Genomic DNA, 18590 nt, shown 5'->3' with positions numbered 1-18590 from the left:
TGCTCCAAGAAATTGCTGGGCCAGGACCTGCTGAAGTGAGATCGTGGAGAAGTGCCCTTGGAATATTCAGAGTAGAAATTGGACAGCAGCTCGTGTGTGTTCCATCATGTGCCGGGGCCTGTGCTGAAGGCCTTTCAGTTGTCATTCACTTGAGTCTTCTTAGTAACCCTGGAGGATCTTAATCCCCAGCTTATGGATGGGGAAAGGGGGCGGTTTTTAGGTAACTTACCCAAGGGTTTGCAGCTCAGAAGAGGCAGACTCAGAATGTGAACCCTGGCAGTGTGGCTCCAGGGCCCACATTCTGAAATTGCCGAGGCTTTTTGGTGCCTTCTTCACTCTTGTCAGTCTACCACGTTATCCTGTTTTCTTCATTCTCTTGTCACTCTTTGAAGTGTGACGTGGTGTGTCTGTTCTCTGTCTCTGCCCCCAGGCATGGGAGTGCCACTAAAGCAGGGACTTTGTATCGTTTATCCCCAGTGTCTGGGACAGCAGGTGAACGATTGTTGAGTTCCTTAGTTGGTTTCCCCTGGAGATAGCAGTTTCTGGTGGTAGAGCCTGCCTCTCAATCATCTTTTGTCCCAAGTGCCCAGTGCTGGACGGGGACACGGTGGACGCACCGCATGCTGGCGGTGAGGCTGGAAGAGGCAAAGGCAGCCAGCATCCCTTGTGCAGGTGAGAGGAGAGAGGCGTTCCCCGACACATGCCACGAGGTTCATGCACGCCCCTCCTCTTTTCCAGACCCTTCCTGGATATGGTGTACCATGCCCTGGACAGCCCGGATGACGATTACCACGCGCTCTTTGTGCTCTGCCTCCTGTACGCGATGTCACATAACAAAGGTAAGCTGCTCACCTCGCCTGCCTTCAGAGGAAAGGAAAGCTGCTTTCCTTGAAGAATTTCCTTTCTGGTTTTGGCAGACTCCCCCAGAACTTCTCTTCTGCCTCGTTCCAATTTCTCAGGTGCTTTTCTGCAGACGAAAGCCACAGGAATTGGTTACTCAGGCAATACAGGGGGGCGGAGAGGGGAGGTTCAAGTGTTGACTGTCCAACCCAGCATGACTGTGTTCACACCGTGGTTTTTCTTCGACCCCTTGGTTTACAACTGACTTAGGCTTCCGACCTCTTTCCTAACATCAGAACTGAAATCAGTCAAATTGTAATCTTGGTTTTGCTATTTTTAATAGTTGATGTTCTGCTCTGGGTTCAGAGCTAAAATAGGCTCTGAGTGGATTGTGTGGATGCGTAGTTTCCTTTCTGAAGAAAGGTGTGGTTCTCTGGCTTCCCCTGTTGAGGCTGAGTGGTCAGGCCCAGGCTCCCGCCCAGCTGACAGATTTGAGTGGGAGCCATTCATTCACTTCCTCTCTGAGAACAGCCGCTGCTGTGTGCTCCACCTGGCTCGACGCAGGGCAGCTGAGTCCTAAAACCGCCGCATCAGAATCCCTTTGAGGAAGAAATCAAGGATATTCCTTCTGGCCCCTGTCAAGCACCGGGCTTGGCACGGACGGGACTTTGCATCAAGTGATGTAGGTTTTTCATAAGCTTGTTGGGAGGTAGTTGGAGGTGGGTTCTACTAAGACAGCCTCTGGCTGGAGTCGTTTAGAAAGCACTCAACTTGACGAAGTATGTATGTATTCTTAGATCATTAACTGTGATAAGTAAGTTGATTAGTGGCAAAGGAAAATGTAGTGAAAAGGCCTCCCCTCCCGTATTTGTCTCCAACTCTCTTCTTCAAAGGCAGTTCATGTTAAGTTTCTTGTGTGTCTTTTTAAAGATATCCAAGCATTCCCAAGTACAAGTCTATATGATTTGATTTCTGCAGCTGCCCCCCAAACATAAATGGAGGTTCATCCCTCATTGTCTGTTCTGTGCCTTGTTTTTCTCACACCATCATGTATCAGCATGTCATTTCCCGTCCCTAAAGAACTGCCTTGTTCTTTTTAATCCTTTGTCTGTGCCATCGTTTGTTTTGCCATCCCCTTTCTGAGTGACACTGAGGCTACTTCCGAGTGTCTCCTACTAGAGACAGGGCCGACCGCGCTGGCTCTTCTCCTGTGTAAGTCACTGTGCTCTCATGCAGGTGTGTAGATCCAGCCCGAGTCTTTTCTAAAAGAAGCATAGCAGGCTCCGAATCCTGCTGCCATTTCCCTCCCAGTCTTGTTCACTCCCTTGGCCTCTGTGATCCCTGCCAGCTCCTGGCTTGGCACCTGGCACACAGGAGCCCTCAGTTACTGGGAGCAAACAGAACTCCGTGAGCCTGACTGACTCCCACCTGTGGGCCGCCTGCTGTTCCCCTGACCCCCACCTTCTGTGCCTGTCTCCTTCCAGCTCTGCGATCTCCGTGCCAGCCCATGGCATGCTGGAGACTCCTACTTAGGTATTTGAGCACCACCTTGAAACAGTCTGTCTACACCACACTGACCTCATCACACTTCTGCCATTTCTGATTCAGTTGAAATTGCCAGCCAGGGTTGAAACTGCCATGACCTTTATTAGCTCTTTCCCTCCTTTGATCCCAGCATTTAGTCATCAAGTGTTGTCATTTCTCCCTCTGCAGCCTATCTGACCAGCAGATTTTAACCGAGTGCCACTCCGTGCCTGGTTCTAGGCTCCGTGCTGGAGGCGAGAACCAAAGGCATGAGAGCCAGAGAGATCTGAGCACGTCGTTCCCGTGGCCATTATCACAGCCTCCCCGAGGGGTCAGACATATAGCTGTTGTGCAGTCCATCCTCTGTAGCACTGCCAGGTGGTTCTCTGTGAGACTGTTGACTGTGTCCTTCCCCTATTCAGAAATCTCATGCCTCCTTCTCTCTCTCAAACTCCACCCTCCTGTACCTGTCACTTTGAACATCCAGGTTGCACCCACCATTCTAACTTGATCTGATTCCGCTGACTTCCCTTCACAGACCCTTGGCTTTGGCCCAGGGGGTCCAAATTCTTATGTAGTAATTGAACTATTTCATAGAGATAAACTTATAGTTGCTTTCGTGGTGCTCACTGAGCTCTTTAATACTCTCTTGGTTGCAGAAACCACCTCATGTTAACTTAACTAAAAGAGTCTTACAGAAAGGCCCCTGGGGCAGCTCATGGGATCCCAAGAGGTTGCTGAAAAACCAAGGGAAGGGCAGGAACCAACCAGGTCCGGGGACTTCCTTTAAGGTAGATCGTGATTTAGGCCCAGCAAATCCCAGGCTGGGAGTCTGTCTCCAGTCAAGTTTCAGACTCTTGGGCAAGAGATCTGATGGTTCCAGTTTGGTGATGTGTCTTACCTCTAGAACAGTCAATGAGGCTGGGGCATCAAGATCACACAGCACAGAGTTGGCCCCAGGGGTTTCAGCTCTTGCCTGGGTCTGTTTCCAGGGAAGGGAGCTCCTGCCTGTTCCTGACTAGTCTGCTGCTTCTTGTATTCATCTGCGTTTTTTCCTGCCATTTTCTCTGCCCTAACATCACCACCTATTTAAATGCTACTTGCCTCTCAGGGGTCTGCTTCAGAAGTCACTTTCCCTGGGAAGTTTTCTCTGATCCCTTCAGGTGATTGATACTCACTCTGGGTTAGTACCGCCTAATGTGGCAGGCACATTTTATACCTTGCTGGATTTGATTTGCTAAAATTTTGTTAAGGATTTTTGAATCTGTGTTCCTGGGTGATACTGGTCTGTGGTCTTCCTGTAATTCTCTTGTTTGCTTTTGAGTTACGCTCACCTTATGGAATGAATTGGGAAATATTCCCTCCTCCTGAATTTCCTGGAAGAGTTTTTATAAAACTAGTATTATTTCCTCCTTATTTGGTAGAATTCACCAGTGAAGCCATCTAGGCCTGAAGTTTTCTTTGAGAAAAGATTTCAAACTACTCAATTTCTTTAGTATATAGGGCTATTAAAGTTGATCTGTTTCTCCTGCTCGAGCTTGTGTCTTTCAAGGAATTTGTCACTTACCTAAACTATTGAATTTATTGGCACAAACTTGTTTATTATGTTCCCTTATTATCCTCGTGATGTATGTAGGACCTATAGTGATGTCCCCTTTCTAATTCATGCTATTGACAGTTTAGGTCTTCTTTTTTTTTTTCTGACCAGTTTGGCTAGAGATTTATCAACATTATATTAACTTTGTTGGTACTCTCAAAGAAATTTCTTTTGATTCCGTTAACTTTTCTCTATTGTTTTTCTGTTTTATATTTAATTAATTTCTGTTCTTTATTTCTTAAAAATAAAGAACAGCTGCTTACTTCAGATTTAATTTATTATACTTTTTGTAGTTTCTTAAGATGGGAGCTTAGATCATTGTTTTTTTTTAAGCTATTCAATTTATTTCATTTTACTTTTTAAATCAACATACAATAAAATTAGCTCTTTTGTGTGTAGTTCTATTAATTTTAGTATATTTATGGATTTGTGTGAACACCACCATAATCAGGATACATTGTAGTTCTACCAACCAAAAAAATTCCTTCCTGCTATTCCTTTTCAGTCATACCCTCCTCATACCACTCATTGGTTTTTATACTTTTCTTCACTTATAAAATCAAAGTTTAATGCTGTACATTCCCCTCTAAGCACTGCTTTAGCTGCATGCAATAAATTTTGATATATATAGTTTAATTTTTTTTTCAGTTTAAAATATTATATAATTCCCCTTCTGATTTATTTTTGTCTGTTCTATCATCTGTGTAATTTCTAGCCATATTTCTATTACTGATTTTTCTCCCGGTTTGGTTTTGGGTCATTTTTTCCTTTCTTTTTTCTTTTTGCATGCCTGGTATCTTTTGATTGGTTGATAGTTACTGTGAGTTGTTGGATGTGAATTCACTATTGGATGCTGAATTCTTTCTGCCTTTCAGTATTTTTGGATTTTCTCGTGGGACATGGTGAAGTTACTTGGAATGAGTTTGATTCTCTTAGAAGCTTGCTTTTAAGCTTTGTTGGTGTTAGTCTAGAACAGCCTGTAGTCTTAGGCTGACTTGGCCCTGGTACTGAGGCCATCCCCTTCAGAGGACTCTGCCCTGTAAGCCACAGTTGGGTGGTCCTTCTGTGCTGGCCTGGGGAGCATGAACTCTCCTCAGCCCTGTGTGAGCTCCAGGGGCTGTTCCGCCTGCCTCCTCCCAGTGGGCCTTTCCCTTTCCTCACCTGCGTGCAGGGCACGGCTTAGTGGAAGCGTAAGAAGGAACCCCCTGTAGATCTGTGCAACTCCCTCTTCCCTGGTCCTCTATCCTGTCAATTCTAGTCCCTTGGGTTCTCTGAACTGCAGGCTCTTCTTTCTCATCTCAGAGACCATGGGCTTTGTCTGGATATTCTCTGTCTGTGCCCGGGCCTGGAAGCTTTCTAGACGGTGACCTGGAGTAATCACTGGGCCCAGTGCCTTTATTTCCTCTCTCTCAGGGTCACTCTTCTGTGCTGCCTGTTGTCTTGTCCAGTGTCTCATAATCATTTTTTTTCTATATTTTGCTTATTTTTTTAGTTGCTTGAATCAGGAGGGTAAAGCCAATCCATCTTGGCTAGAGGCTGTAGCACCTTAAAAAAATTGTTTATTGAGGTGTAATTGATAAACAGTAAACTGCACATATTTGAAGTGTACAATTTGCTAAATTTTGGCATATGTATACGCCCATGAAACCATCGTCACAGTCAGGACAGTGTACACGTCTGTCACTCCAAATGTTGTCTCCTGCCCCTTTCTCACCCCTCCATCCCTCTCTTCTTCTACCGATGTCCTTGGGCAACTCCAGACTGCTCCACGGCACTATAGATTAGTTTGCATTTTCTAGAATTTTATATAAACTCATGCAACATGTATTGTTTTTTTGTATGGGTTCTTTCAACCTGCATAATTATTTAGAGATTCGTCCATGTTGTTGTGTGTATCGGTGGTCCTTTCTTCTTACTTTTGAGTAGTATCACCCTGTATGAACGTACCACAGTTTCTTTACCCTTTCATCTGTTAAGGGATGTTTGGGTTGCTTCAGTTTTTGACCGTTACAAATAAAGCTGCCATGAACATTTGCGTCTAAGTCTTTGTGTGGACATGTATTTCCATTTCTCTTGAATAAATACGGAGGAATAAAATGACTGCATCGTACGTGGGTGCATATTTGTTCTTAAGAAACTGCCCAAGTGGCTGTATAATTTTACATCCCACCACCAGTGTACGAGAGTTCCAGTGTCCACCAGGAGTTGGTATAGCCACATTTCTTATTTTAGCGATTTTAATAGGTGTGTAGTGGAGTCTTACTGTGATTTTAATTTGCATTTCCCTAAGGACTAATGATGTTGAGCAGCTTTTCAAGTGCTTATTCTGCCACCTGCAAATCTTCTTTGGTGAAGTATCTTTTCACATCGTTTGCCCATTTCTTAATGGATTGTCCATTTTCTTATTGTTGGGTTTTGAGAGTTCTCTATATTCTGGATACAAGTCCTCTATCAGATGTGTTTTGCAAAGATTTCCTCCCAGTCTGTGGCTTATCTTTTCATTTTCTTAACAATGCCTTTTGAGGAGCAGATGCTTTTAATATCCATGAAGCGCCCATGGCACTTTTTTATGCTGCTTTTGCTCCGCATGTTTTCTCTCCCACGCCAGGGTGCCGGACCTCTGAAGGCAGAGGCCGTGTCTCTCCCGATGGCCTCCTGCGGTACTCAGCTTTGCGCCTGGCACCCAGTCAGTGTGGTCCAAGTTTGCTGACTGATTGCCTGTCAGCCGTGTGGCCACTCCCCTGCCCTGCTCTCTCCTGGCAGCCCGGGCTCATGGCCTCTGCAGGGAAAGTGCTGTCGGCAGGGGTGGAGATGCCGGGGTCCAGAGGGCCGGGGGCACGTGAGTGAACTCTTCGTCTTACGGGTGACTGGCTTTCCCTATGGGCTTCCTTCCAGGAGCCCTGGCGTATGCTGAGGAGTGGAGAAATCATGGCTTGCCCGCCATGCTCCTTCGGCCATGATGTGGAGACAGCCTTGCCAAATTCCTGCCGGGGAGCCTACCTCTCTTTCTTCCTGAACAGTGGGACTGTATATTCAAGGGAATTTAATTCCTTCTTTCATTTCCTGCTAATGCTGTTCATTTACTCATTCATTCACCCTTCTAACAATTTCTGAAGCCCTTCTTAGATGCCAGGCGGTGTGGTTAATATTGAGAATATAGTAGTGAACCAAATGGAAATTTTCCTGGAGGTGAGTGTGGATGCTGTGGAGGAAGCAAGGCGAAAGTGGAGAGAAGAGAAGGCAGCCTGACAGGCATGATTTGTGATTGTGGAATAAAGCAGTGGGGGGCGAGGCAGGGGTTACTAACTAGGGTGGTCAGAGAAGGCTTCTCTAAGAAATGAACATCAGAACTGAGGCCTGAAGGGTGAGAAAGAGACAGCTATGCAAAGATTTGGGGCAAGAGTGTTCCAGGCAAAGGGGACAGTATGTGCAAAGGCCCTGAGGTGGGAAAGAGCTTACAGGTTTGTGGAGCAGAAAGCAAGTCAAGGTGAGGCTGACCACGTAAGCAGGGACCAGATTGTGAAGAGCCTTGAAGATCACAAAAAGGAATTTAGATTTTATTCTAAGCATAGTAGGAAACACTGAAAGGATCTTCAAGTAGAAGAGTGACATGATCAGATGGAAATTTTTGGAAGAATACTCTGGCTACTGGATGGAAAGTAGGTTAACGAGGGTGAGGGAGAGAGTTGCAAGGGGGAAAGCTGGGAGGCTTGTTAGGAAGCTGTTGCTAAGTCCAGGCAGGGATAATGTGGATTGAATTACGGCACGTTGGCTGTAGAGATGGAGAAAATTGGAAGGTTTTACAATATATTTCAGAGCTAGAGCCAGGATGAGCTGATGGACTAGATGTGGGGGCTGAGTGAAAGGAGCACTTGGGCAGCTGTGTGTGGCCATTTACTAAGGTGAGGAGACAAGGGGAGGAGTGAGGCTGGGGAGAGGGACTTCTGCTTGATTTGGTGGGAGGGGGCACCACGGGAAGAATCTGGGTGATGCCAAGGGCCCTGCCTTCTGCCGCTGTGTGTCTGGTAGTGCCATTTCCAGAACCAGGGAGCATGGGCTATGGAACAGGTTTGGAGAGGAAGCTGGAGAGTTTAAGTTCAGCACCCTGAGGCCCAGGTGCCTGGAGGACCCCCAGGGGAACCTGCCTAGTGAGGGAGCTGCCACTTGTTTTATGCTCTGGTCCTGGCCTGCAGGGGGCCCAGGGTCTGCATTTGGTGGGAGTTGTTTGGTGGTGGTGATGGTGGTGGCTGGTTGGTTGGGGTCTGGGTTAGGCAGCAGGAGGTTAGCTACACTTAAACCTTCAGCCTCTCTTTTCTAGATTTGTGCCCTCCAAGTAGGGCCCCTCATGAAATGGTCTCTTTCCGATAGATTTTTCATCATAAGACAATTTTAACATAAAAGCGATGTTAATAAAAGCCAAATATTAGCTCGGGCCTTCCAGTAAATCATAATAGATTAGATGCTGCACCAAAATGAATATCCCACAGTGGAGAGGGTTGACTGGTTAGAGGAAGGCGCTTGTTGTGATTCACTTGGGCCCCGTAATGAATTCTCGTTAGTATCTGTAATAGCAAATGCAGCCTTCCCTCCTTTGTCAGGTCTGCAGGGCCCTGGCCCAGGGGCGCGGGCTGCATTACGCAGCTTTATCTTCTTAAAGGTTCCCCCACTCCACCCGCTACTACTCTTCTACTCCTGCTCCTCCATTTATCATTGTTTACCCAAGACGAATCTTAGACTTTTTGCTTTTTTGTTTTGCTGAGAAATTACTGGAACATGGATGAGAGGTATAAGAAAGGTTGAAAGGGAATAGGATAAAGGGGGGCTTTCGCCATGCAGAGAGCTGACAAAATATCATCTTGGGTCTCGACTGACACATAATCAGAACTGAAAGTACACTGGAAATTGGCCCAACATCTGGTTAGCTTTCGAAATAGTTGATCTATAGTTTTCCAAAGCTGGTGATGCTTGCGGGACTCCAGCCAAGGAGACCAAAAGAAAAAAAGTTTTGACCATAATTAACCTGGCACGACCGTAGTCTCTTTGTGCAGGTTTGTCCGTCTGCTTCTTTTCATGTAGCTTTGGTCTGAGTCTCTTCCACCCCTGTCCTGAATCCAGAAGCCAGAACACAGAGGGGAAGCTCAGGAGCTGGTTACTCACACTGAGGAGCTACACCCGTCCCTTCTGCTTGGGAGTCTTTGAATTAGTTAGGGAGAAGTTCTGCTCCCGCCCGCCTCCAACCCTGTGCCTGCTGGGTGGGAGTGCTGTTAGGAGAGACCTGTTCTGACTCACTCGGGCAGAGCGGATCGGACGCAGACGGGAAGGGAGCGAGGAAGCATGTGGTCTGCCGAAGTCTGGATGTGTGTCTTCCCAGGCCATGTGAAGTGCCTCTGGGTTTCTCTGGAAATTGTCTGTCACCCGGCACTTAAGGGTTGAAGCAAATAGGACAATATATTATCTACAGTGTTTACCTCAGTCAAAGAGAAATGGCTAGTGAAGGATCTCTGTTGGGTTTGCAACAAAAGCTGCTTCTCAGTGACTGGAAACACGTGTTGTGTGTGTGTGTCGGGGGGTGTCTTTGTCTGGCTGTCCGTCCGTCCGTCCATCTGCACACATGCCATTTCCTTTTCACGTGCTTTTCACATCCCTTGTTATATTAGCATGTTGACCTTGTTCATTCATAGCTGTCAGCCACTGTTTTGTTTGGACCCAGAAGAATGTCTGGAGCTTTTGAATTGCTGCACAGGCCTTGAAAGCCAAAGGCCAGGATAACATTCAGAGTAATAGAGGGGTTGTTAGAGACCGTGGTGGGAGAAGGAGAGAAACAGGGGAGGATACGAGGCACCAAGCCCAGCAGGAACTTTGGGGAAAGAGCAGACATGTTTAGAGGGGTTGTTTTTACAAAGTTTTGCCTTGTGTTGTGGGGAGTGGACCCTGTTCTCTGTCTCCCCTTGGCCGGTGGTAAAATCCACCTCACGTAGAATGCGTTGCCGTATGGAGTCTGTTCGGGGAAAAGTGCTAGAAACTTGGAGATTACCTCGAGTGGCCAGGGGAATGGAGACCACCCCAGAGTTGACCAGAGCACAACCAGACCATGTCACCTGCTAGCTGCCCTCCAGGGACCCTGGTACCCAAGCTGTGCCTGTCCCTTCCCCCCAGTGTCTGTCTCATCACTTCCTCCCAAAGCCCCCCGCCCCGCTCTCCCCAAGCTCCTCCGCACTTCCTGCCCTGCCCCTGAGCCTGGCAAGCCCTGGTCATCCCTGTACAGCTCATCCTTCAGATCCAGCCTGAGCTGCTTGTCCCTTGAGCTGTCCCCAGACAGCTCAGCAGGCCTTCTTCGGGCTTTCTAGAATAGCTTGATGTCAGCTTTAGTTAGGTTGGTTCACTGCACGGGTGGTGCCACCCCCTCCCCATCTGGATCCTGCCCACCTTTGGAATCAGTACTGATCCTAACTGTGCCTCTAACTTGTTCTGTGACCTTGGGGATGTGATTTAACATCTCTGAGCCTTCATTTCCTCACTAAAGAAGAGGTTTTGTTGGAATCTGGTCCTGTGAAGTTGTGGAATTGTTCCAGTCCCCGGGGTTCCCCCACTTCACAGAGAGAGGAGCTGCCAGCTGAGAAAGGTCAGGATAACCTGGGCATGTTTTCCTTCCCATTGAGAGAAGATTTTGCAACCGATTTCCTCATTTTTGACAAATTCTAAGGGAGTCGGGGCAATAATAGGAAAGAGACAAAAAAAGGAAACTCGCCGTGGAAATCCAAGAGCTGATCCTTGTCTGTGTCTCCCTGGTTCTGCCGGTCATGGCCACCTTCCCGAGGAAGCCAGCAGCTGGGTTCCTTCCTCTGTCTTCTTTGAAGGGGGATGATGGATGGCAGGTCATCAAGTTGGGCAAGGAGACATTTTTTCCCCAGAACCACTGCCTGACAGTCCCCAGAGGGCCAGGAGTTAAAGGGTAGAGTGATTCGGCCGGTATTGACGTCTCTGGGGGAAAAACCCAAATGCCAGAAAGATTTCATTGATGTTCTTCTTGCCACTTAATAAACCAAAGTGCTTCAGAGTTAGACATTCAGCATCCAAGTGGGACATAGAATCTACAGATTAAATTTCCATCACAATCAAATTTTTTGAGGAAGCCGCGTTGGCAAGGTGTGAGAGAGGGAGCTGCCCAGCTCCAGACCTCGGACCGTCCCTCAGCCGTGTCGTCTCCTTGGCATGACTTCGCCTCTGGTTTGGAGCTGGAAGGAATTCAATAAAGCAAGATATATTGTTATGGTTTATTACGTCAACGTGTGAGTGTAGGAGTTACTTAGAATCCAGACAATCAGCTCTTCAGTGCTATCCTCCACTATTTTGTCAAGGTTCTAAATGAAGCGTCATCTCGTACTCAAGGGGCCGTATTTCAAGAGTTCCGAGAAGTGCCACCTTCCCCCCTTTCGTAGAATAACAGGAAAAGACGTGCTTCAGGCATAAACAGTCCTTCCAGTCTCCCAGCTTGAATCAAGCAGAATGTTTGTTTCTGCAAATGTAGTTTTCCAGAGCCAGGCAAGATGAGGGGATAAAGGTTTGGAGCACCTCTTTCCCACCCCCAGCCTGGTGAAGTGGTCCCAGCAGGTCTTCCTGTCACCCCGGCCCCCAGGTTCTGCTTTAAGAAAAATGACACTCTAGCATGACTGGGACATTGTGCTGTACACCAGAGATAGACACATTGTAATTGACTGTACTTCAATTAAAAAGAAAAAAGAAAAGAGAAAAAAGACACTGTTCGCAGTTAGACTCCAAGCGCTCTCTCTTTCCTTTCCCACCCACCTCTCCCCTGCCATGTCTTTCATCTTTTCAATGCTGTTAGATTTCACTGGAGGAAAAATGATTCCTCTGCCTCTTAAAGACAGATCCACTCTATTGGTTTCGTTCTATTTGCACCCTTCTGTGCGGCCCAGCGCGGCGCCTGCTGCCACCTGTGTGCTTGCCAAGTGGCGGGCCCAGCTCCTCCAGTCTGGTATGGAGAGCTGGAGGTGCGATTGGTGGGTCTGGCTAGAGTCCCCTTTCTGTCTGCTCTGTTTCCCCCATTGTGCGGGTGGCCTCAGGTGGCAGGCAGACCTGGTACGAAACAGCAGGAGCGCGCTGTGCAAAAGGTACTCCCTTTTCCTGTTCCCTGTCCTCTCTTTCTGATAATGCCCCGAAGCATGTCACCATTCAAGCTTGCATGACTCGGCACCTCATGTTGTCCTTTTTAACACGGCCAGAGCGGGCCTCGGGCCACGGTGGCCACAGTGAGCAGCCAGTCAACAGTCTTCGACTAAAATGTAAAAACACTGTTGCTGTCAATATTGTAGCAGTGCTGATTTCCCATTTACAAGTAGTGATAGCAAATGTATGTTTTAGTATATTTACTTAAGTTCCATTTACAGAAAACGCTGAGATGAGGTCTAGTACAGGCAGTGCCCAGTCGTGGCAGGAATCACGAGGGTGGCGCCTCCACTTACAGCTCACCTCTCCTGTCTGTTCCAGGCATGGACCCTGAAAAGCTAGAGCGAATCCAGCTCCCAGTGCCCAGCGCGGCCGAGAAGACCACCTACAACCATCTCCTGGCGGAAAGGCTCATCAGGATCATGAACAACGCCGCGCAGCCAGGTGCCTGGCCATGCTGGCTGTTCACGGGGACGGCGGAGCTGCAGGGGCCAGGCCCCCACGCTGGGCACCAGGAGCCTTGGCTTTCTAGACTCAGCCATTGTGGGGATCCAGGCAGATCTCAGCCATGCCCTCTGCCTCACACATCTGTGTCCTGGGCCTCCTGTCCAGCCATGTCTTCATCTCTTTCTCCCCCCTCCCACCCCGATGGTATTTGTGCCAGACCCTCTCTTTCTTCCTTTTTATGCTCAACCCTTCTTTCGTCAGTTTTGCCAGTGTCTGCAGCTGTCCTCTCCGGGTGGCCCAAGGTCACATTTGAGCGTGAACCGGGCTGAGGGTGTGAGCGGGCGTTGAAGTTTGGGTCGGGTGCTCTTGCTCGTGTAAGACGCGCTTAGTGCCTGCCGCCTGCCAGCCTAGTTCTGAGGCTTTGGCCAACGCTGACCTGCAGCCCAGGCAAGAGCTGGAAGGACCTAGCGCCGCAGTTCTCCACCGGGGGCAGCCTTGTTCCCCAGGGGGCATCTAGCAATGTCCAGAGGTGTTTTTGGTTGTCACAACCTGGGGAGATGGTGCTCTTGGCATCTAGATCTAGTGGATAGAGGCCGGGATACTGTTGAGCATCCTGCAGTGCACAGGACAGCCCCACACAACAGAGGATTGTCTGACCCCAGATGTCAACAGTGAGAATCCCTGGTTGCAAGGCAGGGAGAGAAGCCATTGGGGTGTGAGTGAATACACGGAAAAGGGCCTGACGAAGATGCAGCCTGGTGGAGAGAGAACCGCTGAGCTGAGCAATCAGGAGAAATCCAGGGGTGGGCCCCAGTCAGGCTCAGGAGAAGGGCAGGGCTGGGGGTTGTGATTGCAGATGAGGACTTCAGAAGTCAGGAGAGTGGTGGCCAGAAGCACAGTGTGACTGCTGGGGAGTGAGTACAGAGGCTTGGAGAAACAGGTCCACGGCTTCAAGGCTGTCACCAGAGTATCAGTAAATTCAACAAATATTCACTGAGCACCTCCTGCATGCCAGCCTGTGTGTGTGAGTGAAGGGCATCTAGGAAGTAGGAGACAGATGTGGCTCCTGCCCTCCAGAAGGACAGCCTGAGACTCCATGTGGAGGTGGAATCGAGAGCTCAGAGTGGGGTCAGGGCCCGAACTAACACTGCTGGGCTCACAGATGGTTTCTAAAGTCACAGGAGGGGAGATGTCTGGAGGGGAGGTAGCACCGGAGCCTGGCCAGGCTCCACGTAGGAAGAAGAGGGCCAGGAGGTGGGTGTCTTGGGTGGCAAGAAAGATGTGGGTGGCTGAGGACCATGGGGTGCTTAGTGGGGTCAGTTTCTGCGAGAGGTCCAGTCGGGGGAGGCAGGAGCTGTGAGAGCCGGACGTGGCTCAGTGATGGAGAAAGGTTGAGCGTGGCCAGGGTGTCTGGGGGAGGAACCTCCAGGCTGGGGAGGACCAGCCAGCCCCCTGAGGACAATGTATAAAGCAGCCTGGATTTTTGAAGAAAAGAGGTTGGGGCAGCTCAGAGAGACAATCTAGAAACTTCAGTAGGGCCTAAGGAGCTTGCTGCTCCCTCTCTTTCCCTTGAGAGACGAGCCAGTGGGAGGAATAGTGAGCAGCTTGGCAGGAGCTTGCCAAGGAAGAAGGGGCTTGGTGGAAAATCAGTCCCCTTCCTTGGAGGCAGCAGCAGGGTGTTTGTGACCTGGCCCACAGTGGGGCTCGGTGGAAGGGCAGGCACGAGTGAGACTGTGCTCTGGAGAACTCCTGAACTCAGAGGAGGGTGGGCAGGCAGGTGCCACCGGCCCAGGGCAGCTGCTGGGCCAGGTGGGGCTGGGGTAGTGGCAGCAGACTCGCTGAGACTGACCAGCCTTGTCCCTGGCAGCCCCTGGCATTGTATCGTGCTTAGGGAGGCCTAGCTTTACTTCTGTACAGCCGGTTCATTTTGGGGCCAGCGGATTCATGACACACAAGGCATTAAAGGACAGGCAGAGAGGTGTGCAGTGGTGTGTCTGCCTTGAGTTTTTCCCTAGTGGCTCATCCTGGTCCCTGGAGTTTCCCAGGCCTTGGAGATGTTGCCTAGAGACTCTCCCTTCTCCTGGCCCCTCCTTCCACATGGAGACCTCTCCCCAGAAATGAACTTAAGGGGTGTCCTGCAGTCAGGCAGCCACAGGTGTTTCTAGGGATGATGCCAGATGTGGGTTTTAGCAGTCAGGGCACCTGGAGTCCATCAGGGCCCAGGGTGAGACTTGGGGCAAGTTGGTTCACTGCTCTGAAGCTTCATTCTTTAGAATATCATTGCAGAGGGTTTTAGAGGGACTCCTCGAGGGAGCGTCTGTAAAGCCCAAGAGACTGTTTAAGGGTGTGAGGCCCAAGCTGTGTGAGGTTGACCCGGGTGTGTTCTACAGACGGGAAGATCCGGTTGGCGACACTGGAGCTGAGCTGCCTGCTCCTAAAGCAGCAAGTCGTGACCAGCACGGGCTGCATCATAAAGGACGTGCACCTGGCCTGCCTGGAGGTGAGGGCCCTTCCTCCCACCGCCTGTGCCCCAGGGAGAGTAGGGGGAGGTTGGGGGGAGCTCCTGGATCCAGATCTCCGCAGCACCAGCGCGAAGAAGCTGGGCCCGAAACCCCAACACCCCACCCCACACACTTGTTCCCATGGGTCTTCCCTTCCACCGAGGTGGGCTTGAGGGTCCTGCGTAACTAGGGACTTTTAGTAGTTTTTCTTATCATTATTTTTGGTTCTGTATTTGTCTCCAGGATTTTTTTCTTTTTCTTTTTGTTTTATGAAAGTTTTATACATGTACAAACACACATTTATTTACTTATGGTTTCTCATGCTGCTGTATACATTTATTGTTTTAAGTAGCTTTTATTGTTTCCCCTCGTTTTCCATGTTTATTTTAGAAAACTTAGTGCAGAGAGATAAAAAGTGACCTCTTTTACTTTTAACACTTTGGTGTGTGTCTTTCTGGATAGAAACATACACTCACACACACACTTACAAATGAATTTTTCTTTTTATAAAAAGGGAGTCATCGTGGCCATATTTTAGAACCCACTTCCCTCATATTACTGTATATTAACAGCTTTCCATGTCATCACATTGAACCGTCCTTCCTTTGCCCATTTTTATTTTGAGCTCCTCCTCCCCCTACAAGGAGGGAACTGCTTTATAGGTTATGGATATCAGCCCAGCATCTGTCTTTCATACACTCAGATTTTAGAATTTGTGATTTACCCAACTCCCTCACCTCCGGGGGCCCTGCCTCCCTCACGCCCTCCCTCTCTCTCCACAGGGCGCCAGAGAAGAAAGCGTCCACCTCGTGCGGCACTTTTATAAGGTAAGTCGCTGACACACAGTGGGCGGAAGTGTGTGTGTGTCACATAAACAGGACTGCAGTGTCCCCAGTTATTTCTTACACCCATGGTTCCTGAGTAAAAACGTTCTATGTCATCATCTCCAGAGCAGTGGTCTCTGCACTTTTCTGCCCATGTGCTCTTATCAGTGCAGCCTCTGAGGTCTCACCCCTAGTATGTGAGTTTGTTCATCAATTATATATGAATTTGTTTATTGATGTATTTACATGTAAATTACGAGTTATATACAGATACACATATGACTAACTTATACATATGAACTTACGTGTTCATGAATTATATTTGTTTTACATATAAAATTACTGAATTACGTGTGAATTTATGAACTATATGCATGTGTGTTATTTATACGTGTACAAGCAAACCTCGGGGATATTGTGGGTTTGGTTCCAAGCCACCGCAATAAAGTGAATATTGAAATAAAGAGAGTCACACAAATTTGTGGTCTCCCAGTGCACATCAAAGTTATGCTTACACTATAGTCTGTTAAGTGTATAATAGTTTTATGTCTTAAAATGTACATACCTTAATTAAAAATACTTCATTGCTAAAATATGCTCACCATCATCTGACAACACAGGGTTGTCACAAACCTTCAATTTGTTTAAAAAAAAAATGCAGTATCTGTAAAGCACAGTACCATAGATGAAGTGTGCCTGTATGCTGAGAAATCTCACACAGGCTTCTAAACAGTTATCATGAATTTAGTGACAGTCTGTAAAGGACCACCATGACTTCCAGTATCTGGAAAATTTGTAGATTCCAGGTTCCGGGTGATTAGTTTTAAGATCACTCCTTGTGGTGGTTTTGTTTAGCTCTTTTCTTAAGGCATAATATATTCTTAGGCAGGGCTCATCGTTGTCAGCAGTGGTGGATTAATCCATATGTCAAACAGTGCTAGTACTTACCTGATTATTTGGCCTCCACATCAACTCTCACCAGATCCAGTTGGTGACGGTTCCCCCTGGTAATTTGGCTGATGAAGAGATCCTCCCGGGAGGAACCTAGTTGTCCGCGCTGCTGTTTTCTCATTCACCTGCGCTTTCATTGTTTGTACTCTCTCTGAGCTGCTGTGAATTACATATATGCACAGGAATCTTCTTTGCAAGAAAGTTTTTAAGCCACTGTCCATTATTGTCAGTGTTTGTTGAGATAAAACCAGGTCAGATAATCGGGAAATGCACCTCGCTGGGCTCAGATGACCCCATTCAGCTGCACCACGGCGGACGTGCCCAGACAAAGGTGCACCACTGCGGGCCCCCACGCACCGGGGCGGAAATCCCAGTCTCCCTTGACCTTGGCCTTGGCCTTCTCACGCTTGGCCTTCAAGTGAGGATACGAGTCCTGAGCAAAGTCATCTTTGAAGCTCTTTCCATTATAACTGCACTTAGTTTGTTTCCCCCTGGAAAGCTTCTGGATTGCAAAAAACAGGAAGGCACACAGGTAGACATCTTCCCAGAGCATTTTTCTTTCTCATAAACAGGAGGAGAACTGGATTTGAATTGCAGCTCCCTTCTCCCAACCCAGGTTTTTCTCTCTTTTATCCTATAAGATTTGCACCCCAAGTGTAATATCTCAGCAGCTTTTGGATATTTTCAGGGGTTGTTATTGCATAGTTCTTACACCACAGAAGAACCTTCAGATTTATCTGTAGTTCTAATAACTGAAAAAATAAATAAAGGTCCTATCGCTTTCCCCACCCTGACTCTTGTGTGTGAGTGAGATTCAGGACTTAGAGGACAGGACAGAGGCCAGTTCTAACAGTCCGGATGCATTCAGCCAAGCCTGCCCTGCCCTCCCGAGCTGCAGGCCCATCCAGCGGTAATCACAATGACCGTACACTCAAACTCATTTCGTCTTCACAACGACCTGCACAGACACGGACTGTCATCCCAGTCTTGTGGTGAAATAAAGAGAGACTCCGAAAGGTACAGCTGAGATTGGCCCCTAGTTTACGTGTCTCACAAAGAGCCAGTTCCTCCTTACCACCCTGTTCTAAGGGGGACCTCCTAGCCAGAGTCCTCAGGACTGCAGGAACTCCAGAACCCCAAAGGCATGCCTCAGAAACAAGGGGAACAAGACATATAATTGTAGCATTAAGCATATTTAATTATACTCTTCCTTCCAGAAGTGCGCAGCCTCATAGTTTTAACACGACAACGTAACCAAGAATCTTATTTTCTCCAACCATTCTCAACAAATAGACAGTGTTAAATACTTGAAATATTAACCATTTTTTTATTTTAATTATATATGAAGTTATTTTTGTTGTTTTAAATTAACCGCCTTGACACTAGAAATCGAACTACATACGCTTAAAAAAAAAGGAGAAAAACATTGAGAGGTGCAATTTGATATTTGGGCTTTTGTTTGAATGTGTGTTCGTGTTCACGTGTGTATTTTACTTCCTGGTGATTTACGAGAACTCACTAATAAGAAACAGATGGCCCCAAAAGCCGCGAACTGAAGTTTACGATACTGTGTTGTTTATGGAAAAAAATATACATAATCTTCTCTTTCCTTCCTTTCTTTTTAGGGAGAAGAAATCTTTTTGGACATGTTTGAGGATGAGTACAGGAGCATGACAGTAAGTGAGGGGCCAGAACGCACCAGTGGGTCTATGAAGCTCG

General features: G+C 47.9%; 1 protein-coding gene across 7 annotated transcripts in view; it reads left to right on the top strand.

The window, feature by feature from the left end:
• CLEC16A (C-type lectin domain containing 16A) overlaps nt 1-18590 on the top strand; it is a 196249-nt gene that overhangs the window by 63013 nt on the left and 114646 nt on the right. For all 7 annotated transcript variants that reach the window (XM_064478181.1, XM_064478180.1, XM_064478179.1 and 4 more), the window contains exons 12-16: nt 739-839; nt 12470-12592; nt 14986-15095; nt 15879-15923; nt 18497-18547. In XM_064478181.1, the coding sequence (XP_064334251.1) occupies nt 739-839; nt 12470-12592; nt 14986-15095; nt 15879-15923; nt 18497-18547 (430 nt within the window). The remainder of the gene's footprint in view (nt 1-738; nt 840-12469; nt 12593-14985; nt 15096-15878; nt 15924-18496; nt 18548-18590) is intronic.

The sequence above is a fragment of the Camelus dromedarius genome, chromosome 24 (genome assembly GCF_036321535.1).
Source record: "Camelus dromedarius isolate mCamDro1 chromosome 24, mCamDro1.pat, whole genome shotgun sequence".
In the NCBI taxonomy this organism is placed as follows: domain Eukaryota; kingdom Metazoa; phylum Chordata; class Mammalia; order Artiodactyla; family Camelidae; genus Camelus; species Camelus dromedarius.
Note: the sequence above shows the minus strand (reverse complement) of the source record. Positions and strands in the feature narration are given on the sequence as shown.